The sequence below is a fragment of the Protomyctophum bolini genome, assembly GCF_963924005.1.
Source record: "Protomyctophum bolini genome assembly, chromosome: 3".
NCBI classification, from domain to species: Eukaryota; Metazoa; Chordata; class Actinopteri; order Myctophiformes; family Myctophidae; genus Protomyctophum; species Protomyctophum bolini.
Window position 1 is genome coordinate 40,076,149 of NC_137864.1, and position 26,448 is coordinate 40,102,596.

Below are 26,448 nucleotides of genomic sequence, written 5' to 3' on the forward strand. Positions count from 1 at the left end.
CTTCCAGAGCGGACGGTTATAGCGCCACCAGGAGGCTGACCTTTGAAAAACATTTTTTTTTATATTACTCCTCCAGATTCTGTCCAAAAACCCAGCAAATTGTTACACACTATGACATGTGTCCCATATTTCATATTCCATCCTAATTGGCTAACATTGGCTTTCAAAGATGGACTTTCAAGGCCGGGCGGGCGGGCGGGCGCGCGCACACACACACACACACACACACACACACACACACACACACACAAACAGTTCCTCCTGTCTCATGGAAACAACAACAAACGTCTGTCAGAATATCTTCAAATATTTAATTGATAAAAATGATGTTTTACAAAATGTACAGCAAGGAAATCTAGACACCTCATTGGCTTGCCTTACAGCAAGTCACATTGAGTCTATGAGCACAACACACGCACGCAGGCACAAACACACACACACACACACACACACACACACACACACACACACACACACACACACACACACACACAGACACAGACACAGACACAGACACACACACACACAGCGGTGGTTCTGTCTCTCAAACTCAACAACAGTATAAAACATTTTAGTTGAATCGTTGCTTTTCAGTCAAAATGTAAACCTGTTCCCTTTTAGACCTCCTGCAATGAACCATGGGAGGCCAGGTCACACAATCTGATGGGTAACCACATGCTGTGTAACACCAGGTCTCACAATATGATGGGTAACCACATGCTGTGTAACACCAGGTCTCACAATATGATGGGTAACCACATACTGTGTAACACCAGGTCTCACAATATGATGGGTAACCACATACTGTGTAACACCGCACAATGTCCATTATCATTAGGTTTGATTGTAAACTAAATCATTAATGTAAATAATGGAGTAAAGAATAAACACAATTTATCGTAATCGTATCTCCTATATCATAAGATCCTGGGGTCTGGGGAGGGTCCCATCATAAGATCCTGGGTCTGGGAGGGTTGGAGCGGACAGAGGAAAAGGCTCCGATGTGCGTGACCAGGTTGGGCTCCAGGCTGTGCGCCGCGTGGTGGTGGCGCCCCCTGGTGGTCAACTGGTACAGCACCATGTCCTTGGCGCGGCCCTTCAGGCAGCTGGCGCGCTCCAGGTGTGATGTCACGATGTGGGAGGAGTTAAAGGGGAACAGCATGGCGGGCGTGCAGCACTCTGTGGCGGGAGAGACGGAGTAGAGCTGAGCACTGAGCCTCCGAGCCTCTAGGAGGTAGTGTCTCCCCGCCAGCTCCGCTACTGCCATGGTGTAGAGGCTGAAGAACAGCAGGTTACTGAAACACAGACATGACCATATATGGATATAATGAGTTACTGAAACACAGACATGACCATATGGATCACACCTTTGAGAGCCACTGCTTTAAATAAATACATAACTAACTAACTCATCTTGACAGCTTGTTTACAAGGATCCAGGGTCCCTAGATCACACCTTTGAGAGCCACTGCTTTAAATAAATACATAACTAATATAGAGCATATTTGATCAAATTTAGGAGCCAAACCTTTTTGACAAGTGCACATCACGCGCGCATGTGTCCTCTTTTTGGTAATTCAGAATATGGTATGCCTATCCTAGCTTCTACCTGGGACACAGTGTAACGCTAGGTACTGTTAGCATAGTTAGTGTAGCTCCTAGCTCCTTCCTGGGACAAGGTGTAACGCTAGGTACTGTTAGCATGGTTAGCGTAGCTCCTAGGTCCTACCTGGGACACAGTGTAACACTAGGTACTGTTAGCATAGTTAGCGTAGCTCCTAGCACCTACCTGGGACACAGTGTGACAGTGGGTACTGTTAGCATGGTTAGCGTAGCTCCTAGCACCCCGGCTCCCAGCCACTCCGCCAGCCTGTAGGGCTCAGGGTTCCAGTAGCGCTGCAGTCTCTCAGGATGGTACAGCTTCACGTAGACGCTGCTACGACTGAACCGCCGGGACAGGATGTTCTGGATGACCGGCAGGAAGTCCTCTCTGGGCAGGGCGTCGTCCTCTAGCACCACCATGTGGCGAGGATGAACCTGTACATGTTAAACACACATTAAACCCTCTATAGCGCCACCATGTGGTCGAGGATGAACCTGTACATGTTAAACACACATTAAACCCTCTATAGAGTGTCACAGCCCCGCCCCCCCTCGAGAGACCCGGAAAATAATTCCGTTAATTTTCCCCATAGACTTTTCAAAAAGTATTTATTTAAAGACGTTTACGCCGTAGGACAAAGACAACTAGAGTTGTGACAAATGACATGACAATAAACACAATGTTTTGGGACGATCCAATCCTACTATAAATGCGCCACGTCTCTGCGTACGCGTGTGTGTCCGTGCGTGCGTACGTGTGTGTACGGTTGTAATGCACGTAACTCGAGAACCGTTCGCCCCACCGACTTCACATTCGACACACGCGCTCCACACCCCCACAGGGGGTGCTCCACGCCCCCACAGGGAGGGCAGTGCCCGGTGTCGTTCCACACCCCCACAGGGAGTGCAGTGCCCGGTGTCGTTCCACACCCCCACAGGGAGTGCAGTGCCCGGTGTCGTTCCACACCCCCACAGGGAGTGCAGTGCCCGGTGTCGTTCCACACCCCCACAGGGAGTGCAGTGCCCGGTGTCGTTCCACACCCCCACAGGGAGGGCAGTGCCCGGTGTCGTTCCACACCCCCACAGGGAGCGCAGTGCCCGGTGTCGTTCCACACCCCCACAGGGAGTGCAGTGCCCGGTGTCGTTCCACACCCCCACAGGGAGTGCAGTGCCCGGATCTTCTTTTAAAGCAGGCCTGAAAACGTTCCTAGGCATTCTCGTGTTAAATTGTTTTTTTGTTTTTTTGTTTTTTTGCACTTGATTCTTTTATCTTTTATAACCCTATTTTAACCTGTGATTGATTATATGTTTTGCCACTCTGAGATTCCCTGTGAATGAATGGTTCTCCAGAACCACCACAAAAGGCTCTGGTCAGACTCTGCCAGTGGGCCTAATGAGGCCAATTCCTTTCACCTGTGCAATTTCCAGCCTCTGCCTCAGCCAAATGAGGTTCAACCAATCAGGCTCTGCCAGTGGGCACAGGCACACACACAGATCTCCATGTGGTACACCGGCTGACAGTTAAAACGGGTGCTATGGAAGGAAGCATGAGTTCTAGTCCGTTGCTCTCCCCTTGTCCCCCATATATGGGGACTAGGTTGGTGGAGGGTGTGTAGAGCCCAGGATCAACTATCAAAAAAATATATATATAAAAAAAAAAAAAGGGTGCTATGACAACGTAGTTCATTAGGTTTCCATTATCGTTCCCAAGTAGTCCAGTGGGGCCGACTGCGACGGGCCAGTAATTAGTAATTCGTTTAGTAATTAGAAAGAAGGAAAAAAAAGGCAGGTTTACAACACTTTTTGTTTTGTTTATCTTCTTTCTAATTATTTGATCAGCCCCAAAACATTGTGTAAAAACAATATAAATTAGTTTTTACAACGAGGTATAGATTGTAACGATATTTACCCAAATGGTTAGTATTCAACCTTGCTTTGAGTTGCTTATAGTTGATTGGATGATTGCACTCTTTAAATTAAAGTAAGCAGTAAGTAAAGGAAAAGAAACAACACGGATTGGCCATTTGTGGAGACAATAATACTGATACTGATTGTAAGAGCCATTTCGTTTCTATGCTTTTTATTTCTACGTCACGGTCAAGGCCAAGGCCAACGCCCTGTCTATATGAGGAAGTGGGCAACAAGGCACAGGTGCTACTGAAGGGAAAGAGGCAACAGTTTGTTGACTGTATCCGTAACATGAGAACAAAGGCTGTTGAATTTGTCATTGTTTAACCTGCTGAAGTGACGGTAAATAAATACCAGTTAATTCAAAACGAAGTCGCAACGTTTGGACATCAGTTCTTTGTTTTTATTATTATACACGTCTAAACTAGATCTCGCTTTCAGTAACCTGCCAGTGGTGTCAGTTCAGGACTGACACTACACTAATACTATTACTAGTAATACTAATACTAATAATAATTCTCACCAGCTCCCAGCCTCTCTTCAGACAGAACACATAATCTCTCTTCTCCTTCTCAAAGATGTTGACTCCTCCTCCTGCAACATTTAAATCAAAATGATCAATTTGAAGCATTATGAAAAGTCATACATTTTAATAAAAAAATAAAGGCTATAAATTGATTTAAATAAATGTGTCGGCACATTTTTGTTTCCCCGAAATAATTGTGTACAAACTGTGAAATTATCAGATCTACAAGCTCACATTGTTAAGACTAATAAAAAATATATAACATTATAACAAAAATACAATTATTTTGTGTCATTCTGTTGATATATGAAAAGTTCTTAACCCTCTAACACCCGCATTAATTTCTACTTGCAAAAAATAGATTTCAACCTTACTACTACTTTGTACTACTAGCACTGACACTAAAAAAGATGTTAAAAAAAATAAAAAAATAAAGTTTGATGAAAAATTTATAATAATTATATAATAATATAATAAATTAATAATTTACATTTGGGGGATATCTTTCACAATAATGAATAAAACATGTTCTAGACATTCTAATGATCACAAAAAAACATATATTACAATTATTTTACCTACTTTTATTAGGGTAAAGGTCAAAAGTTTTAGGTTAAAAAATGTTCAAAATTGCACAGAGTCCAAACATTTTTTATGTGTGAATTTCAGCCTCTGTGGGGGGTATTTATATGCAAATATCATGACTAATGGCATTGAATTGGCATTGCAATGAACATCACTGATGACATTTAGGTGAAAAAAGAACAGAAAAAAATAATAATAATTTAGTCATTAATTAAAATAAAATTGTAGCTAAAAAGCAACTCTGGGTGCTAGAGGGTTAAACTAAACCGTGTAAACCAGTGGCGCGCTATGAGCTTGTAGGTCTGCTATTTTTGAAAAATCGATCTCAGGTCAGAATGTGTTAAATCCCTGCACGCCCAGCATCATTTGGAACCACTAAATCGTTCAGCGTTTATTTGCCCTATAGCGACATTGAGCGATAACCTGTAAACCTGTCGGTCCGACAGCCAAATGTTTTCCTGACCTGCGATCTTGCGGCGCTCCTCCGGGGACGGCCGCACCACGTGGAACCACCGCTCCAGCAGCACGGCGTCCTCGTTGCCCAGGGGACCGCTTTCCACGTCGCACACCAGCACCTCCGCGCATGAGCGCCCGTTGGCGTCCCCCCCCCGCCGGCAGTCAGCCAGCAGGCCCGCGAGACGCTGCATCACCTGTGGAGGGCGCCACTTCACCACTTTAATACACTATGAAAACCTATTCGTAAACAGATTTAACGAAGCCTGAAAGCCAAACAGAAACTTTGACTAAAACTTTTTTTAGCGACAATCAAGAACGGTGATACGGCACTATACACGAGGACCCCCTCCGTCACGCTGACGAAGGCCACGCAGGCCTGGAGCGTGTTCCTTATCGACGTCAGAGGTAAATACATTCATTATGAAAAGGTCATACATAATAATGAGTGCAGGCATTTTCTTTATTTTAACTTAACTATATTCGAGCCTTGCACCCTAAGGACTTTATTCTAAAGGCGAATTAGCAACGCGATGCGAATAAGCGATCTGAAAATGCGAAATATTGCATGTTGCAGTTCGCCTGCGAATCTCTGCAAAATACGACACCAGAGCGAACAAATAAAGAGCAGAAAACGGTCGCATTTTCGCACATTCGCCACTGATGTGGAAGCTTGCATGGCCTTCAATTGTTTTTTTTTAAATGCGAATTATTCGCACGAATATATCGCGTCGCCAATTTTTCTTGACCCCCCCTCAGCCTCCAAATATTTTTTCGGGACCCCCCCTCACCTTCCCTCACCCCCCCTCCCTCACCCCCCCCCCCCCCCGTCACCTACCTGCAGCAGATAGTGGAAGTCCCGCCCCTCGCCGGTCCGCCTCGCCGTCACCACGGTGACCAATAGCTCGGGCTCTGCGGGAGGGGGCGGGGCTTGGGGATGATCGGGAGGCGGGGCCTGGGGATCAGGAGGCGGAGCCTGGGGATCGGAAGGCGGGGTTCTGGTGGTCCAATAGCGTAGAGCCTCCTGTCCTCTCTGGAAGCTGTCCTGAACATTGTAGAGAAAGCAATTATTTTAACAGACCTGCAGTGTGACCTTCGACCTCTCACCCGCAGTGTGACCTTCGACCTCTCACCCGCAGTGTGACCTTCGACCTCTCACCCGCAGTGTGACCTTCGACCTCTCACCCGCAGTGTGACCTTCGACCTCTCACCTGCAGTGCGGCTTCGCTCATAGAGTCCAGGTAGACGGACTTGATGTAGTAATAGGAGTAGACCAGGCGGTGGCAGCAGAGAGGCAGCGCCACGCAGAACGTCACCAGCAGCAGAAGAAGAGCCCGTTGGAGGGTGGCGTTGCTGGCCCTGGAACAGCTCAGGAGCCGCGGGTTGAGCCACCGACTGGGGAGAGACATGGAGGGCTCTGTTGAGCACACGCACGCACGCACGCACGCAGCCGCAAACACGCACGCACGCACGCACGCACGCACGCAGCCGCACGCACGCACATATACCAAGTGCCCAGTCATCCAAAAGCTATGGTACCCAGACTGCCCAGAATGTCTGTGGTGTGTTCCCTCCAACATTCCATTTAATTTGTATGAATCAGATACAAAATAAAGAATTCGCTGATCACATTTTTTTGTTTTAAACTCAAATGTAAAAAAATCCAGTCTAGGATGTTTTAATGTGGTTAAAATGAATGATAATCGTGACGCTGTATTAACACACATACTGTACATCACTGAGGATACGTCCCAGGTGCATCCATGTATTTTGTTTTAGTTATTCTATTTATAGTGACTCATAGGAATAGACTACGTGACAACCAGAGGTCCTTGAGGGGGTAACCGGGCTCTCCGGGGACCCCCAGGGGTCCTTGAGGGGCCGGTAACCGGGCTCTCCGCTATAGGTTACTATAACATCCTATATCCTCACTCCCAATCTTCCGCCGTAGTCTGAAAACCCACCAGACTCCATCATGGCCCGTAGCACTTACCCCTTTAATAGATAGAACTTTAGGCCTATGTAGACTTAGCATTTTTATAGTATACTAGGTCTCATAGTAAGTGCTCACTGCATTCGCAACTAGTATAGTATGTATAGTTTCATTATATAGATACTCCACTGTTCTTAGCTTACGCATGTTTCATGATAACTACTTTTTATGTAGGCCTACTGTATGTATTCCCATGCTTTTTAGTTTTTGCTTATTGTAAATCGCTCTGGATTAAGAGCGTCTGATAAATGCCTAAATTGTATATCTCCTATATTCGAGCAGATCTACATTCTACTAGCCCCTCTCGGAACCCCCTGGGTCAGCCCAATCCGAACCGAACCGGGCTGACCCGTAGGGTTCCTGGTCAAGCTAAGATTTTTCAATGCGATTGTTGGGACGCGGATATACACAAACTCATCGTTTAGTCCATCGGCGCGGAATTAGGACGCTTTTTATTGTGTTTGTTTACGGATGTGCGAACTATAAGTACCTTACATACCTCTGATAAAATCTCCTGTGTCGCGGAAGCCGTTAAGTATTTTTAATCCATGTTTGATTAAAAATGTCGCTTTGATTTCTTCTTGTTTATTTACCGTTTATTGTACCGCCTCCCGATGTGCGGTTGGCTTTGCGGGCTATGTCCCTGCCTTTGATCTGCTCCGTCATAGCTGTAGCACCACTAGCTAGCCAGATAGGCGGTACAATGAGGTGTCAATAAACAAGGTAGGAAGAAGCGACATTTTTAATCAATCATGGATTAAAAATACTTAACGGCTTCCGCGACACAGGAGATGTGTCGGTATGGTATGTAAGGTACTTATAGTTCGCACATTCGTAAGTCAATACATGAATAACCATGGTAAAAGCGCGCAGAAGTCCGTCTCATGGCGTTGTTGTGTTCTTTGTTTGTGCGTAACTGGCGACAGCCTAGCTTGAAGCAGGACCCAATGCAGTAAAGTCATAAAAGTGTCAGAAACTTTACTACATTCGGGTTCTGCTTGCGGGGCTAACATTCTACAAGCTCTCAACGCCAGCATGTGAGTCTAACTGTAATGTTACCATTATTGTACAGAGTGTGAGCTTGTAGATCTGCTTTCCAAACCTTATATTATTATTATTATTATTATTATTACATTTATAATAATAATAATAATAATAATTATTATTATTATTATTATTTAGTAAAGATGATCAGCTTTGAGTATCTCATCAAACGGGATTAAAATGATGTGTTAATCCGTTTTAATTCGATCCGTTTTAATCTATTTTAAAGCATTTAATCCGTTTAATAATGTGAACTTCCTCATAATGTTCTGATAACTTCACAACAACATGATTATTATGAATAAATAAATACAACAACGGATCAAAGCTATCGATCACCACGTGTAATCAATAAGTAATGACGTCAGCAGATCAAAGTGATTAAAGTATTTATGATTTGATAATAAAGGAAAATAAACTGACCATAAAAACAGCTTCTCTGCGGCGGCCATCAAACACCAAGCAGAGGGTTGCCAGGCCGTGTGAGAGAAACAAGCACTGCAGCCTTAGGTCTGTGAAAACAAGACCAAAAGAAAACTATAGGCTGATTGAAAATAACAGATCTACAAGAAAGAAAGAAAGAAAGAAAGAAAGAAAGAAAGAAAGAAAGAATATGATAAATGTGGAATATTTTTTAAACATTAACTTAATACAAGTCTGGTATGAGGGTACCTGGCACAAAATATATTTTAAAGCCCAACTACACTTTAGAAACAAGACCAAATAAACAACTACACTTTAGAAACAAGACAAAATAAACCACTACACTTTAGAAACAAGACCAAATAAACAACTACACTTTAGAAACAAGACCAAATAAACAACTACACTTTAGAAACAAGACAAAATAAACAACTACACTTTAGAAACAAGACCAAATAAACAACTACACTTTAGAAACAAGACCAAATAAACAACTACACTTTAGAAACAAGACCAAATAAACAACTACACTTTAGAAACAAGACCAAATAAACAACTACACTTTAGAAACAAGACCAAATAAACAACTACACTTTAGAAGCAAGACCAAATACACAACTACACTTTAGAAACAAGACCAAATTAACAACTACACTTTAGAAACAAGTTGAACAAATCACGTGTATTGAGTTTGTGCTTGAAATGTACTGTAATTCTGCAAACTGTTAATACATATTTCAATCAATCAATCAAAACCCGCAATTGCCAATATTTACAAAGTAGCTTATAACAAGCGGACATGGCAACACTGACATCAGCCCACGTTACCCTGGTAGAGGCGCAGCGCAGTGCTCAGGGTTGCCAGATTATATGAGAGAAAGAAGCAGCCAGGTCTATAAAAACTAGCCTCGGAAACCCAGACGCCCAAAAGAAGCCTCTATAATGTCAAATTAGTTATCAACCTGTTGTGAGCTTGTAGATCTGCTATCTTTAAAAAGATTTTGAAAAGAGAAAGATAAATACTTTGGAATAATATAGCCTATTATTTGAAAGTTAAACATTTTTTCAGATGCTCTGCAGAAACATGCATTAATTTGAAATAATATTATACTGTATTTATTGCAGATAAATACATACATTTGTTAAGAATTAATGAATGAATGAATTATGAATGAATTACTTTATTTAAGTGTCATGCCATCGTGGCCCGTCCCTCATGGGATTATACGACAACTTTTCAAACAGTTACAATAATTTGGTTATACACGTCTTTTTACACAGTAATGCTGATCGTCTACTCAACATGAGTACAACAAAACAAAAATAGTTCAACAAGGCTTTTTCTAGATAGTTTGCCAATTTAAAAATATATTTTTCAAATGATGATCAAGAATTATTTGGAATTATTTGAGAACTGAGTTAAACAATGATAATGTTTTGTTTATAAGCAAAATAACTACACTTTAAAAAACAAGACCGCTTATAATACGCAGAGATGGCAACACGGGCCGCACTGGGTTTACCGTAAATAACACAACTAGAGAGCAGACAAACAACACCTCCTGTGAACACCAGAAGGCGACATTAAACCTGGGAAAATAATGATTAGCCTTTCTAAAACTACAATGAATTGTTTTCTAAAACCACAATGAATAGTTTTCTAAAACCACAATGAATTGTTTTCTAAAACGTAAAAAGTGTGGAACTATAGTGGACCTCTGGACTGAGTGTGGAACTATAGTGGCCCTCTGGAGTGAGTGTGGAACTATAGTGGCCCTCTGGAGTGAGTGTGAAATAATAGTGGCCCTCTGGAGTGAGTGTGGAACTATAGTGGTCCTCTGGAGTGAGTGTGAAATAATAGTGGTCCGCTGGAGTGAGTGTGAAATAATAGTGGCCCTTTGGAGTGAGTGTGGAACTATAGTGGTCCTCTGGAGTGAGTGTGGAACTATAGTGGTCCTCTGGAGTGAGTGTGAAATGAAGGTGGTCCTCTCCATCATTAAGTTTCCCCCCCTGACCTTGTATTGCCATTGTATGCAAAGACTCAAGTTATGTAACTTAGATAGCATTTTATGTATAGACACAGCACTATAGTGTATACTCATACTTCCATATAGATATGCCACTGTTAGACAGATGTTAGGTTCTTATAGCTTACGGAGAATCTTCTATAATTTGATGTTGTTGTTATTGCTGCCTTACTGTAATGATGTTGTTGTTGTTCTTACTGTAAGTCTTACTGTAAGTCACTCTGGATTAAGAGCGTCTGATAAATGGCTAAATTGTTGTCATAGTAACGTCTTTCAACTGACTGACAGCCTGTATGACTTCAATGCAGGGGGGGGGGTATCACCTTTCTCCCTCCCTTAGAGTAAACACCACACCTCTGTCATGCGTGTGTGCGTGTGTGCGTGTGTGTATCTGGTGTGTCATTCTCTTCAGTCCAACAGCCAAGAGCACATCATGTGTGTTAGGGACCAGGGTTCACAGTGTACAGGGTTGTAACATCATGTGTGTTAGGTTTAGGGAGCAGGGTTTACAGTTGTAACATCATGTGTTTACATTGTGTTGACGTCGCCGCGCTGAAGAACTGATGAGAAAATTACTTTGGACCCAGAGGACTTTTATAGATTTCATTTATACATTTAAGAGTTTAGTTTGTTTATATATATGCATTTATAGAGGATTTAGTTTAATTTATATTCATACATTCATAGTTTAGTTTGGTTTCATTCATTCACTGACCAAACAACACAACATTTTGTCTGCTACTTATTTTTCCGTTTTGTTCGCCTTCGCTTTTTTAGACAGACAGACAGACAGACAGACAGACAGACAGACAGACAGACAGACAGACAGACAGACAGACAGACAGACAGACAGACAGACAGACATGGCCACCAACAACACAGAAACCATGGCCAGCCTGCCGAGTGGATGTGGAATCTGTACAACTTTACCTGATATCCTCTACCTCCCTGAACTGGTAATACTTCTAATACTACTACTATATAACTGTTGATTATACTGTTGCTTATACCGTTAATATACTGTTAATTATAGGCCTACTGTTAATCTGTACAACTTTACCTGATATCCTCTACCTCCCTGAACTGGTAAGATCTAGTCTTAGTACTCTCAGAATGTCAAATATATCAAACCTGCCTGCGATGTTTAAATGCAAATAATCTATTTCAGCTGGAATTATTTTGTCCGTGTGTGCATGTACACTCTCAGAGTTACAGACCTGTAAGGGTCCGTTTGGTTCCATGTGTTCCAGGGCGGCTGTGGCTCAGGAGGTAGAGCAGGTCGTCCAATGATCCCTGGGTCGGCGGTTCGAATCCCGGCTCCTCCTCTTGTCCACATGTCGAAGTGTCCTTGGGCAAGACACTGAACCCTACACTGCCTCCAATGAGTCGGTCGGTGTGAGCTCGCCACCGTTGGTGTGTGAATGTGGGAAGTGAGGACGCTGGCGTCGACTGTTCACCGCTTCATCTCCCAATGTATGAATGAACCTTCACCTCCCAGTGTATGAATGAATGAACCTTCACCTCCCAGTGTATGAATGAATGAACCTTCACCTCCCAGTGTATGAATGAATGAACCTTCACCTCCCAGTGTATGAATGAATGAATGAACCATTGTAAAGCGCTTTGAGCACTTGGAAAAGCGCTATAAAAATGCAATTCATTAGGTGTTCGGGGGTCTCGTATGGATTCTGGTCGCCTGTACCTATGTGTTTCCATGGTAACAGTGATGTTTACTATGATGTGTTCCAGGTGTTCGGGGGTCTGGTATGGATCCTGGTCGCCTGTACCTACGTCCTTCCTCCCAACCCTCAGGGCTGGGTGATGTTCGTGTCGGTGTTCTGCTTCGTGATGACCTTCATCTGGACGATGGTGTTCGCCTGCGGAGGACACAAGAACAGCCGCGGCTGGGCCACCGCCGTAAGTGTGGCGTGACATCACTTCCTCTTCCTCTTTGTGCCTTTTTTCCTCCCTCGTTTAATGCCAATTAATTCCTCCAGACGCACGTCTGTGATGTCTCATAGTGAGGAGCCCCTACTGGGAGGACATACTATAGTATCCTACTGACTCACCTGCCAGTGAGGAGCCCCCACCGGGAGGACATACTGTTGTCTCCGATACTGACTCACCTGCCAGTGAGGAGCCCCCACCGGGAGGACATACTGTTGTCTCCGATACTGACTCACCTGCCAGTGAGGAGCCCCCACCGGGAGGACATACTGTTGTATCCTATACTGACTCACATGTCAGTGAGGAGCCCCCACCGGGAGGTAATACTGTTGTCTCCTATACTGACTCACCTGCCAGTGAGGAGGCCCCACCGGGAGGACATACTGTTGTATCCTATACTGACTCACCTGGCAGTGAGGAGCCCCCACCGGGAGGACATACTGTTGTATCTATACTGACTCACCTGCCAGTGAGGAGCCCCCACCGGGAGGACATACTGTTGTATCTATACTGACTCACCTGCCAGTGAGGAGCCCCCACCGGGAGGACATACTGTTGTATCCTATACTGACTCACCTGCCAGTGAGGAGCCCCCACCGGGAGGACATACTGTTGTATCTATACTGACTCACCTGGCAGTGAGGAGCCCCCACCGGGAGGACATACTGTTGTATCCTATACTGACTCACCTGCCAGTGAGGAGCCCCCACCGGGAGGACATACTGTTGTATCTATACTGACTCACCTGGCAGTGAGGAGCCCCCACCGGGAGGACATACTGTTGTATCTATAGCGACTCACCTGCCAGTGAGGAGCCCCCACCGGGAGGACATACTGTTGTATCTATAGCGACTCACCTGCCAGTGAGGATGTTTTTCACCCAGTGTCAATTGTCTAATGTAATCCTGCATGGGTGCTATACTTCCTCTTCCAACCTGGGGAGAGCAGCGGACTGAGCTCATGCCTCCTTCTATGCATGAGGAGGCCGGGTGCGCACTCGGGACCACTTGACAGATGTTGTGGTATAGTGTGAGCGATGAGTAGCCTACCGTCCCCGGGACCACACCGTCTCTGGACCGTTTGAAGTGTATTCAGATACGGATCGTTCCAATGTGAATGCATGCGTACCTAAAGAAGGAAGTGGACTGATTATTTTAGAACGTGACATAATCTCTAGTCGACGAGCCAAAGCGTCAACAAAAACACTGGTGTTACGCTGCATGACGCGTCTAACACCAGCGCATTTCTCAACGCTGCCCGTCTCCTTTTGAATCGCGCTGATCAGTACGTGCTGATCTTATTCTGCGCCGTCTGTGGACTACACGTGGCTCTTGGGCTTTGCTTGGCATTGTCTCCAAAGTAAAACAAATAATGACGCTGAAGTATATCCATAGCAAACTAATCAAACGACACTGGAGCACAGAAGTGACTGACAGAGTGAATAGCACACTGCACTCCCTGAACGTGAAGTCGGTGGGTCAAACGGTTCTCGAGTTACGTGCATTACAACCGTACACACACACACACACACACACACACACACACACACACACACACACACACACACACATACACACGGAGAGAGACGTGGCACATTTAAAGTAGGACATGATGTGTTTTATATTTACAGGATTTCAAGGCAACGCAGCATTCAGTACATAATGTATTTATATAGTGTATATAATGTGTATTTATGTTTACAGGACTTCATATACCACGGCATCGCAGCGTTCTTCTACCTCAGCGCGTCAGTAGCTTTGGCCAAAGTGACGCTGGACATGAAACTTGTAACGGTGTTCCAGCTCTACCGACTGGACATCTCTGCTGTGGTGAGTGAGACAGACAGACAGACAGACAGACAGACAGACAGACAGACGGACGGACGGACGGACGGACGGACGGACGGACGGACGGACGGACGGACAGACAGACAGAGTTATAAGTGCAGCCGCGCCCGGCAGCCGGCGAAAACTAGAGTTCTCAACAGGCCAGAGATGTAAGGCCCGGCCCTATACCCAAACCCTGTACACTCAAGAGACTGTCCCCGCTGCCACCCTTAGATCTCCATATATGGAGCTGACCTGTTCTGACATTCCATTATTATGTTATAATATATTTAGTATTAATTATATTATATGTCTTTGATCTGCAGGTGTTTTCTTACGTAGCAACTCTTCTCTACTTCATCCACACCATCCTGTCAGCCATACGATGGAAGACCTTCTAACCTAGCAACCACCTAGCAACCACCTAGCAATCACACCATCCTGTCAGCCACACAATGGAAGACCTTCTGATGAACGAGATGTCGGACTAACGCTAGCATACAGGCTACTAGTATACAGGCTTCTAGCATACATGCTAGTAGCATACAGGCTAGCCTCTCCTTACAATTTCACAATTTCACATTGTTATGTAGCAAGGTGCATAATTATGTTGGTTAGACATGATAACAGTCTGACAGGCATTAGTGACAACACCGTCGCCCGGCATGCACTGCTGGTTAAAACTAACCCGTGGCAGGTTACAAGTAACTAACCCTTTGCTTCCTGTGAGGTCAGGTTTAGGGTTGGGTTTTGGTTAGGGTGGGCTGGCGGGTTGGGTTTTGGTTGGGTCGGGTCGGATGGGGGACTAATGCCTGTCAAGTACAACATTGCGTCATTTTTATTATTATTAAGCTAAATTGTGTTTTTAATTTTGTATTGTAAGTGAAATACGTCACAATCCTCTGATGTGAAAATCTGCTTTTGTTTGACTAAAGTCTATATGCTATTATTATGTTATGTTAAAGCTTATGGCTATTTTGTATTTTTATAAGAATCCCTAGATTAAATTGAAGGAAACAAAAAAGCTCTGATTGTTTAAATACATGTATTTCATTTCCTACGGGTATAAAAGCTTTGATACTGGAAGCATTTTCTCTTTTTTTTAATCTTTGAAGCGATTCAGTTCAAAGAGCAATGAATAAATATCTGTTTTTAAACTTCTTAAATGGAAAAATTTCTCTAGGGATGTGATGCAATGTGTGGGTTAGGTTTAAAACAATGGAAGACAATCACATCCAATCAGAATGATCAGTAACCTAGTTCAAGTCCTCCTCGTCCAATCGGAATGGATTGATCAATCACCAGAGTTTGGGGGTCCACGCTATTCACCAGAGCTTGGAGGTCCACACTATTCACCAGAGCATGGAGATCCACGCTATTCACCAGAGCTTGGAGATCCACGCTATTCACCAGAGCTTGGAGGTCCACGCTATTCACCAGAGCTTGGAGGTCCACGCTATTCACCAGAGCTTGGAGGTCCACACTATTCACCAGAGCTTGGAGGTCCACGCTATTCATCAAAGCTTGGGGGTCCACACTATTCACCAGAGCTTGGGGGAGGTCCACACTATTCACCAGAGTTTGGGGGTCCACGCTATTCACCAGAGCTTGGGGGTCCACACTATTCACCAGAGCTTGGGGGAGGTCCACACTATTCACCAGAGTTTGGGGGTCCACGCTATTCACCAGAGCTTGGAGGTCCACGGTATTCACCAGAGCTTGGAGGTCCACACTATTCACCAGAGCTTGGAGGTCCACACTATTCACCAGAGCTTGGAGGTCCACACTATTCACCAGAGCTTGGAGGTCCACACTATTCACCAGAGCTTGGAGGTCCACGCTATTCACCAGAGCTTAGAGGTCCACGCTATTCACCAGAGCTTGGAGGTCCACACTATTCACCAGAGCTTGGAGGTCCACACTATTCACCAGAGCTTAGAGGTCCACGCTATTCACCAGAGCTTGGAGGTCCACACTATTCACCAGAGCTTAGAGGTCCACGCTATTCACCAGAGCTTGAGCTTTGACCTGCATTAGACTACGGACCCCCAGTTTGACCTGCATTAGGATACGGGGAGTCGGGGACCCCCATTTAGTGGTTCTTCTGATCCTGCATAAACAGCTTAGTGGCGTCTGCCTGTCTGACAGCTGTCAGCCAATCACAAGGTGTCTTGTTACGGGCAGGTATCCAATGACCTGTGACAGTGAGGATGATAGGAGGAGGTGATGAATGCTGTTGACATGCGTGAATATTTCAACGAACGTAATTACTAGCACACTACTCCACTGTGTGTGTGTGTGTGTGTGTGTGTGTGTGTGTGTGTGTGTGTGTGTGTGTGTGTGTGTGTGTGTGTGTGTGTGCGTGTGTGTGTGTGTGTGTGTGTGCGTGTGTGTGTGTGTGTGTGTGTGTGTGTATAATTGATGAGTGACAGCTCTGTGAAACCAGAGAAGTGTTGATGAAACTCAAAAGGGATTATTAGTCATTAGTGCAATTTCCTCACAGACATTTCAGAACGTATTTATTTAAAGGCCTTTTAAGCGTCGCACAAAGCCAACTCTTGTTGTGACAAATCATGACAACAAACACAATTCTTCTGGCCAACGCTTATTATAAGGTCTTTAAATAAATACCTTTTGAAATGTCTGTGAGGAAAATGCATTGGGAGTTAGGGTTAGTGTTATGGGTTAGGTTTAACGCATAACCAAATACAGAGGTTAGGGTTCTTTTAAACCCTAACCCAGGGTTAAACCCTAACCCTAACAATAACACAGGGGTGGGAAACCTGTAGTTTTATAGTTCCTCTACAGATCTGTAGATGGAGAGGCTCGCTATACGATTTTATTTGCATGAATCAGTGCTATTGAACAACCTTTACGTATATGTGTTTGTTGATTACCCTCATTGCAACCTCAAACTGTCTGCTAAAGCAACTCCACCACCACCTCTCCCCCTCTCAAACTGTCTGCTATAAAGCAGCTAACTCCATCACCTCTCCCTCTCTCAAACTGTCTGCTATAAAGCAGCTAACTCCACCACCTCTCCCTCTCTCAAACTGTCTGCTATAAAGCAGCTAACTCCACCACCTCTCATGGAAGTAATTGACAATATATAAAGTCACAACACCAACCTTGATAATTGCTTTTCAAAATTATAACGCACGCATGCGCACACACACACACACACACACACACACACACACACACACACACACACACACACACACACACACACACACACACACACACACACACACACACACACACACACACAAGGTGTAAAGGTCCTTGTTCGGTGATAAACATCAATGTTATTTGGAGACGTAGAATATTCATGAGCCAAGTGTGTGATGAATTAATGATGTCACGAACCAGAAGAAACAGGCTGCAGGCCAAAGTGTCAACGCCCTTAGAAGTTCTGCACTGTGAGCTTGTAGATCTATCATTGGGATAATAATAATATATTTATATAAATTAAAACAATAATAATAATCATATTTTATTTGAACTGGCCGGGGGCCCCCAAAATAATCATAATTGAACTGGGACCCCCCAAAATAATCATAATTGAACTGGGACCCACCCAAAATAATCATAATTGACCTGGGACCCCCCAAAATAATCATAATTGAACTGGGACAACCCCCAAAATAATCATAATTTAACTGGGACCCCCCCCCAAATAATCATAATTGAACTGGGACTCCCCCCAAAATAATCATAATTTAACTGGGACCCCCCAAAATAATCATAATTGAACTGGGACCCCCCCCAAAATAATCATAATTGACCTGGGAGTCTGGGACCCCCCAAAATAATCATAATTGACCTGGGACCCACCCAAAATAATCATATTTGAACTGGGACCCCCCAAAATAATCATAATTGACGTTCGACCCACCCAAAATAATCATATTTGAACTGGGGACCCCCCAAAATAATCATATTTGAACTGGGGGGTGATCTAGATCCGTTCTTTTCCATTATTGTTTAATACTATTTTTTTCCACATGGAAATCATCTTTTACTATTTAAATAATACAATAATACAAAACCCATACATTATCCACTGACCTAGTGGATAATGTATTATTATATTATAATAATACATTAACCCATAGAAACGGGCCCGTGGCCCACACTTAGCAGTAGACTTAGCAGAGCGGTGGTGTGTGGTCCGACAGCCCCACTGTGTGGTGGAAGAAGCGCATTACAACTCACTTCAGATCGCTCCGTGTGTTGCCATGTCTGCTTATTATAAACAACGTTGGGATTCGTTTTCTGTAAAGTTGCGGACTTGCGGTTTTATCTCGTTTCTAAAGTGTAATTGTTTATTTGGTCTTGTCTCTAATTAGAGACAAGACCAAATAAACAACTACAATTTAAAGTGTAGTCCACTTTAAAGTGTAGTTGTTTATTTGGTAAGTGTAGTTGTTTATTTGGTCTTGTTTCTAAAGTGTAGTTGTTTATTTGGTCTTGTTTCTAAAGTGTAGTTGTATATAAATAAACAACTACACTTTAGAAACAAGACTCTGCTAAGTTGTTTATTTGGTCTTGTTTCTAAAGTGTAGTTGTTTATAAATAAACAACTACACTTTAGAAACAAGACCAAATAAACAACTACACTTCAGAAACAAGACCAAGACCTTGTTTCTAAAGTGTAGTTGTTTATAAATAAACAACTACACTTTAGAAACAAGACCAAATGAACAACTACACTTTAGAAACAAGACCAAGTTTGGTCTGGTTTCTAAAGTGTAGTTGTTTATAATCACATTAAAAATTATAGCAGAAGCTCACCCCGTTGTGATGATGAGTGTTGAGGCTTTGCATATTTCTCTCACACAATCTGGCAACACCGGTTCTGCGCGTGCGCACACCGTCCACTTCCTCCCGTCCACAACAACAGCAGAACAACAACATCTGAACTACCGTCTGTAGTTTCTATTTCCTTCATTGAAAACTACAAGCACAAACAAAAGGTAAGAATGAAACCAATGATCTATCGATACGTTATAACGTCATATGTGTGTGTGTGTGTGTGTGTGTGTGTGTGTGTGTGTGTGTGTGTGTGTGTGTGTGTGTGTCAGTGTGTGTGTGTGTGTGCGTGTGTGTGTGTGTGTGTGTGTGTGTGTGTGTGTGTGTGTGTGTACGTGTGTGTGTGTGTGTGTGTGTGTGTGTGTGTGTGTGTGTGTGTGTGTGTGTGTGTGTGTGCGTGCGTGCGTGCGTGCGTGTGTGCGTGCGTGCGTGTTGCATATTAAACTTCATAGATTTATCTATGACTTTGTTTGACAGCACTGACCTCATGGTTATTCAAATTAATTGCACATTAATTGATTTATTTGCATAACAGATTGCACTTGTCTCTCACTAGATGTTTTATAATTGAGTTGCAACAAAGTCCTATAATCTAATCGGCTTGTATCAACAACGTTAAACTCACCAACATTGCAGCTGTAGGGAATAAAGCTTGAATTATCCTCTTTCAAACAACCTGCAAAGTATTTGTTTCTTATTAAAAATATATAATCCACCAGGCATGTTATGATAAACATGTTTTGATAAACATGTTATGATAAACATGCTATAACATGTTATGATAGACATGTTATGATTGTTATGATAAGCATGTATCACCCACATACAAGAAGAAGAACCCCTTCACGCAACCCAGAGCATGCAGGTAGAGCGCGTCTGGTACCCACTCACGCCATCAGTCACTCCTCAGGCCCAATTTGGCCTCCCTACTTTGCTCATTATTCATTTCTCATCATGTTTCCCTTATTATTATTGTTATTAGATATATACCCTATCCTTCCATTCCGTCTCCCTTTGAGAACAGTGAGAAAGTTTGTTGACATTCTATACATAACTAATTTGCATACTTAAATGATTGACGTTCAGAGGCTCTCCCTCATTCCCCTGGTAACGCTATGAACTGTGGGTAATTTATAAACTTAAGCCAAGGGCCCAGTATGCAAATGAAATGGACTTGTAGATCAGTGATATTAGCACATTAGCCCTGTGTGTGTGTGTGTGTGTGTGTGTGTGTGTGTGTGAGTCAATTTAACAAAGGTGCAGACGATCAGAAATCAACAGGTTCTGTGTATGCACTCTCAGAATTCCAGACCCATTAGAGTCCATTTGGTTCCAAACTATCATTTAGCTGGGGACCCCCTGGAACTCCCTCAAGGATCCCTGGGGGTCCCCGGACCCCACTTTGACCATAACAGCTGATTGCATTTCCTACGTGTTTTCATGTACTTCCTTCCCGACGTCGTGTCTTACTTCCTGTGTGTAAAGGTCAAAAGGTCACCATGGCTCTCATTTCCCTGGAAGACCTGGACGGATTGGACGACGACGACGACATCACCGATGACGTCGTGGAGCCTCAGCCAATGAACGAGGAGCACAGCGACAGACTGCTCCACCATTGGCAGGCGGTGGGCAGCACGCACCATGTGACCGTCCCAGCTGGTCAGTTCAATCCATTGAACCTTTATTGAGACGCTGAAACAACACAGAGACCCTAACCCAAAGTCTGTTTTTAACCCATTCTGAACGGGAACCCATTTTGGTGTTAGCATCATGTTATGCTTTAGCTATTGAAAAATAGCAGATCTACAAGCTCATAGCGCGCCACCGAGTGGCATGCTACGAGCTTGTAGGTCTGCTATTTTTGAAAAATCGAAGAACGACTGACATTTTTAGAATCTGATCTCAGGTCAGAATGGGTTAATCAGACCAGTGTGTGTCCAGTGGAAACCTCGTATGAATCTGATCTCAGGTCAGAATGGGTTAAGGGGTGCTAGCCCCTCCTATAAACGGCTTTATGAATTCTCTTCTGCATTAGACGTGTAGAAGAGCAGTGGCACATTTATAGTTCTATTACATATTGTGTAATGTGTTCCAGAGATGACCCTAGTATTAGATTACAGATACATAATTTGTAATCAGATTATATATTGTGATGTGTTCCAGAGATGACCCTAGTATTATAATACAGATACATAATTTGTAATCAGATTATATATTGTAATGTGTTCCAGAGATGACCCTAGTATTAGAATACAGATAGATATTGTAATCAGATTACATATTGTGATGTGTTGCAGAGATGACCGGTCCCATTCAGGAGATGACCAGCAGGAACCAGCAGAGGGAGCTCATTCCCTTCTGTCCCGTTTCTACACATGAGACGGTAATGACATTATTACAATATTACATTATTACTTGCGCAAGCAGAGCGCGCAAGTAATCGTTTCGCTTGGTCTCTTCGAAGTGAAGCCAAGTTTTCTTCAACGGTAAATCTGTGCCTGGTTTGCTGGGACTAGTTACAACATTACGTCATCCTTGAGAGAGTACATGGTGTGTATATGACGTAATGTTACAAGTTACAAGTTACAAGTTACAACATTACGTCATATACACACCATGTACTCTCTCAAGGATGACGTAATGTTGTAACTAGTCCCAGCAAACCAGGCACAGATTTACCGTTGAAGAAAACTTGGCTTCACTTTTTGGAACCAAGTAACCACAGTATACTGCTAATCAAATTACAACTACATACTCTGTATGTAGTTGTAATGTGATTTGTAATTTGTAAATCTGTGCCTGGTCTGCTGGGACCAGACTACACAGATGACCATATCTCTTACGTCATCACTGAGAGCTAGTTACAACATTACGTCATCGCTGAGAACTGGGACCAGTATGTAACTGGTCCCAGTTCTCAGCGATGACGTAATGTTGTAACTGGTCCCAGCAAACCAGGCACAGACTTACGGTTGAAAAAAACTTGGCTTCACTTTTTGGAACCAAGTAACCACAGTATACTGCTAATCAAATTACAACTACATACTCTGTATGTAGTTGTAATGTGATTTGTAATTTGTAAATCTGTGCCTGGTCTGCTGGGACCAGACTACACAGATGACCATATCTCTTACGTCATCACTGAGAGCTAGTCATACATATACACACCATGTACTCTGGTCCCAGTTCTCAACGATGACGTAATGTTGTAACTGGTCCCAGCAAACCAGGCACAGACTTACGGTTGAAAAAAACTTGGCTTCACTTTTTGGAACCAAGTAACCACAGTATACTGCTAATCAAATTACAACTACATACTCTGTATGTAGTTGTAATGTGATTTGTAATTTGTAAATCTGTGCCTGGTCTGCTGGGACCAGACTACAGACCGACGTAATGTGGTATCTGGTGGGACCAGATTACACAGATGACCATTTCTCTTACGTCATCACTGAGATACAAATCCAACTACAGATTTCGGAAGTATTTTAGATCATGTATATTTCAACAAATGTGAAAGTATTATTACAGAAATTGAAGTTAGAGACACATATTACTCTGATCATGATTTAGTATTAATATCACTATAGTACAAAATGAAATACATTTAAAACAATTGACAATTTACAATAAGTAATAAAATAATTATACTGTATAATATATTTTAATTCAGTTTATATACCTTTTTTTTTCATCACATATCAATGATTCATTTTTCTGTAAAAAAGTAGTTAGGTAGCAAATAGTTACACGTAATGATTATACATTTCAAACGTTCCTTCACAGAGATACTGAGATGTGATAGTTTCCAGCGGTCGAAAGTACTTGCGCGCTCTGCTTGCGCACTAGTAGGCCATTTATGGCCTACTAGTGTGCAACAAGCAAGTATGCACTCGGCAGAGTGCAGTTCTAGTTACAATATATTATATTAATAATAATATTATAACACGTTTCTACACATGAGAAGGTAATCTATTGCCGTAATCCTGGTCTCTAAAACTACCTCCCCCTGGCCAGCCGGGGCGCCTGATGGAGGGGAAAGGAACTGGTCGGAATAACGTGTTCCTTCCACGCTCTACGTCCGGCCGGGGAAATTCCCCTCTGTCAGGTGAAAAGAAGCAGCTTAGACTCCTCATGCATAGAAGGAGGCATAAGGTCAGTCCGCTGCCCCCCCAGGTTGGCAGGGGAAGTGTATCGCCCAGGATTACATTAGATAATTGGCACTGGGTGAAAAGAAAACTGGGTTACAAAATCGTGGGATAAGAATTTTATCTATTACATTATTACAATATTATAAGTGTGTGTGCATGTGTGTGTGTGTGTGTGTGTGTGTGTGTGTGTGTGTGTGCGTGTGTGTGTGCAGCTAGGTGAGGTATTGTATGAAGAGCGTGTGTATCCGGCAGGTCATTGGGCGCAGCTCATCCAATCAGAGAAGCTGTACGAGCAGAGCATCTCATTGGCTTTCATGAAGTTAATGAGATTCATCTGTAAGGAGAACTCTAAAGGTTAGCTCCTCCCACTAACGCTCACCTCCTCCCCTTCATCACTCAACCCCATCCCACTAACACTTAGCCCCTCCCCCTTCATGTAAATGAAATACATCTGTAAGGCGAACTCTAAATATCACCTCCTCCTTTATCACGTAGCTCCTCCCACTTACACTTAATCCCCATGCCACTGTACATTTAGCCCATCCCACTGTGCCACTTAAGTCCCTCCCACTGCATAACTTAGCCCCTCCCCATTTTAACGTCTGTTAATTTATGCAGGTCGGTACCTGGGCATGACCATCCCCATCGTTAACAGCCTCCAGGTGCATGATGGGAAGTCGTTCGATAAGGACGTGATGACGTCATACTTCCTGCCCGCCGAGTTCCAGACGGCCCCGCCCACTCCCACGGACCCCGACATCCAGATCGTCTACCGGCCGCCGATACGCGTAATCACCAGGTAATTACCATAATATGATAATGCATTATTATTACCAGGCAATTAACATAATTATATGCATAATCACCGGGTAATTAACATAATATGATATGCGTAATTGCCAGGTAATTAACATAATATGCGTAATTAACATAATATGATATGCACAATTACCTGGTAATTAATGTGGTATGCATAATTACCATGTAATTAACATAATATGATATGCATAATTACAAGGTAATTTACATGATATGATATGCATAATTACCAGGTAATTAACATAATAATGTGTTCAGATATCGATAAAACATTAAACCAAGTTTAATTTCCTCTAAGGGCCGATCCATACTCGTGTTTTAGAGCCGAATAAAAGTCGGTTCGGCTCTGTAGAGGGACGGGTGGACGGGTACCATCCTAAAGTCTCTAGTCGGTGCTACTGGAATCTGCTCAAAATGAGATGTTGTTGTGATACACTTGCTCACCGCTAGAGGGCATCACTGTTCCACACATCATTAGACAGCCCAAAGGAAACCCACACTGTGTGTGTGCGTGTGTTCCAGAACGTTCTACGGGACCACCACAGAGCAGACGGTCTCCCAGCAGATCCGCATCCTCTGGGACCTCCTCCTGGGCGGTTCTTCCCACGGCGGCAACCACCACGATGACATCATCCTCCTGGACGGTTCCCACGGCAACCACCACGATGACATCATCATCGGCGGCGGCGGCGTGGGGGGGGGAGGGGGCGGAGCCTACGGGGACCTGCGGCGAGACGACTACATGGTGGCGGCGTACGAAAACCCCAGCGTCTCGAACCGACGCAACGAGATCTGGTTCCTATGGCAACACCCTGGCCCCTAAAGGGTCAACCAGGCCTGGTTCCTATGGCAACACCCTGGCCCCTAAAGAGTCAACCAGGCCTGGTTCCTATGGCAACACCCTGGCCCCTAAAGAGTCAACCAGGCCTGGTTCCTATGGCAACACCCTGGCCCCTAAAGAGTCAACCAGGCCTGGTTCCTATGGCAACACCCTGGCCCCTAAAGGGTCAACCAGGCCTGGTTCCTAATGGCAACACCCTGGCCCCTAAAGAGTCAACCAGGCCTGGTTCCTATGGCAACACCCTGGCCCCTAAAGGGTCAACCAGGCCTGGTTCCTATGGCAACACCCTGGCCCCTAAAGGGTCAACCAGTTCCTAATGGCCAAAAACTTTGGCATGTTTTTTTCCTATTAATTTGGTCATCAAGGTCCACAGAATTCGATTAATCGATTACTAAATTAGTTGACATAACTAATTTAATAATCGATTCGATTACGATTAATCAATGAATGGTTGCAGCCCTAGTAGAGTCTGGAGCTACAGCTCCAGGTTACAGCTCCAACTACGTTCCCAAACACGAGCATTCACATATATTTAAACATTTCTTGTCTTTACATTTTATTTGTTTTTTATTTCCATGCGCTATATACGATTAGAATAACTACACCTCCCCCAAATACGTGTCATATTGTTTGTCATTTCCGTTCACGGAAATATATTTTAAAATGTCTGTAGAGCTTATGTTTTTATTTCCATTTCTGCTAAGCAACAAGCTATATATGCTTAGATGATTTATATTTATATTTGGATTAATGTGCGCGACTGTAAAGACGAAACGGAAGTGGGGAGGAGGCTCCACTTCCGCTTTATATTTGACACATGATCAGAGCTTCCGTTGCTCAAGACTGTATGACGGAAGCATTTATGTTTTACTCATGATCAGAGCTTCCGTTGCTCCAGACTGTATGACGGAAGCATTTATATTTTACTCATGATCAGAGCTTCCGTTGCTCCAGACTGTATGACGGAAGCATTTATATTTTACTCATGATCAGAGCTTCCGTTGCTCCAGACTGTATGACGGAAGCATTTATATTTTACTCATGATCAGAGCTTCCGTTGCTCCAGACTGTATGACGGAAGCATCTATATTTTACTCGTGATCAGAGCTTCCGTTGCTCCAGACTGTATCACGGAAGCATTTATATTTGACTCGTGATCAGAGCTTCCGTTGCTCCAGACTGTATGACGGAAGCATTTATATTTTACTCATGATCAGAGCTTCCGTCGCTCCAGACTGTATGACGGAAGCATTTATATTTTACTCATGATCAGAGCTTCCGTCGCTCCAGACTGTATGACGGAAGCATTTATATTTTATTCATGATCAGAGCTTCCGTTGCTCTAGACTGTATGACGGAAGCATTTATATTTTACTCATTATCAGAGCTTCCGTCGCTCCAGACTGTATGACGGAAGCATTTATATTTCACTCATGATCAGAGCTTCCGTTGCTCTAGACTGTATGACGGAAGCATTTATATTTTACT

At 43.6% G+C, this 26,448-nt stretch overlaps 3 protein-coding genes across 5 annotated transcripts in view; 2 read left to right on the top strand and 1 right to left on the bottom strand.

Annotated features, from left to right (window-relative positions):
* Positions 1 to 294: 294 nt before the first annotated feature.
* pgap4 (post-GPI attachment to proteins GalNAc transferase 4) lies at positions 295 to 8,573 on the bottom strand. 3 transcript variants are annotated; one of them, XM_080759838.1, is made up of 8 exons: positions 8,535 to 8,573; positions 6,286 to 6,469; positions 5,913 to 6,119; positions 5,085 to 5,271; positions 4,034 to 4,104; positions 1,846 to 2,037; positions 1,610 to 1,665; positions 295 to 1,295 (listed from the first exon to the last, which is right to left on the bottom strand). In XM_080759838.1, the coding sequence occupies exons 1-8, from the start codon at positions 8,561 to 8,563 to the stop codon at positions 950 to 952; spliced, it is 1,272 nt and encodes a 423-aa protein (XP_080615964.1). In that variant the 5' UTR covers positions 8,564 to 8,573; the 3' UTR covers positions 295 to 949. The 3 variants fall into 3 exon arrangements, with proteins under 3 accessions (XP_080615964.1, XP_080615965.1, XP_080615963.1); XM_080759839.1 differs by lacking the exon at positions 1,610 to 1,665 and adding an exon at positions 1,730 to 1,785; XM_080759837.1 differs by lacking the exon at positions 1,610 to 1,665 and having other exon boundaries at positions 1,790 to 2,037.
* Positions 8,574 to 11,448: 2,875 nt separating this feature from the next.
* Positions 11,449 to 14,735, top strand: LOC308312610 (myelin and lymphocyte protein-like; the record flags this gene model as incomplete). Its single annotated transcript, XM_080759277.1, has 4 exons — positions 11,449 to 11,517; positions 12,311 to 12,478; positions 14,212 to 14,337; positions 14,661 to 14,735. 4 exons carry the CDS (start codon positions 11,449 to 11,451, stop codon positions 14,733 to 14,735), a joined length of 438 nt encoding a protein of 145 aa, XP_080615403.1.
* A 4,496-nt stretch (positions 14,736 to 19,231) lies between these two features.
* soul4 (heme-binding protein soul4) overlaps positions 19,232 to 26,448 on the top strand; it is a 7,515-nt gene continuing 298 nt past the window's right edge. The window contains exons 1-6 of the mRNA XM_080759431.1: positions 19,232 to 19,313; positions 20,635 to 20,808; positions 21,447 to 21,532; positions 23,513 to 23,654; positions 23,919 to 24,099; positions 24,642 to 26,448. The exon at positions 24,642 to 26,448 is cut by the window's right edge and continues 298 nt beyond it. Of these exons, the coding sequence (XP_080615557.1) occupies positions 20,649 to 20,808; positions 21,447 to 21,532; positions 23,513 to 23,654; positions 23,919 to 24,099; positions 24,642 to 24,942 (870 nt within the window). The 5' untranslated portion in view covers positions 19,232 to 19,313; positions 20,635 to 20,648 and the 3' untranslated portion in view covers positions 24,943 to 26,448. The remainder of the gene's footprint in view (positions 19,314 to 20,634; positions 20,809 to 21,446; positions 21,533 to 23,512; positions 23,655 to 23,918; positions 24,100 to 24,641) is intronic.

Coding starts and splice junctions, on each gene's coding strand:
- pgap4 (XM_080759838.1), bottom strand. CDS start 8,563: ATGGCCGCCGCAGAGAAGCTGTTTTTATG. Junction 6,470..8,534: donor GCAGAGAAGCTGTTTTTATG/GTCAGTTTATTT, acceptor GTCTCTCCCCAG/TCGGTGGCTCAACCCGCGGC. Junction 6,120..6,285: donor TGAGCGAAGCCGCACTGCAG/GTGAGAGGTCGA, acceptor TACAATGTTCAG/GACAGCTTCCAGAGAGGACA.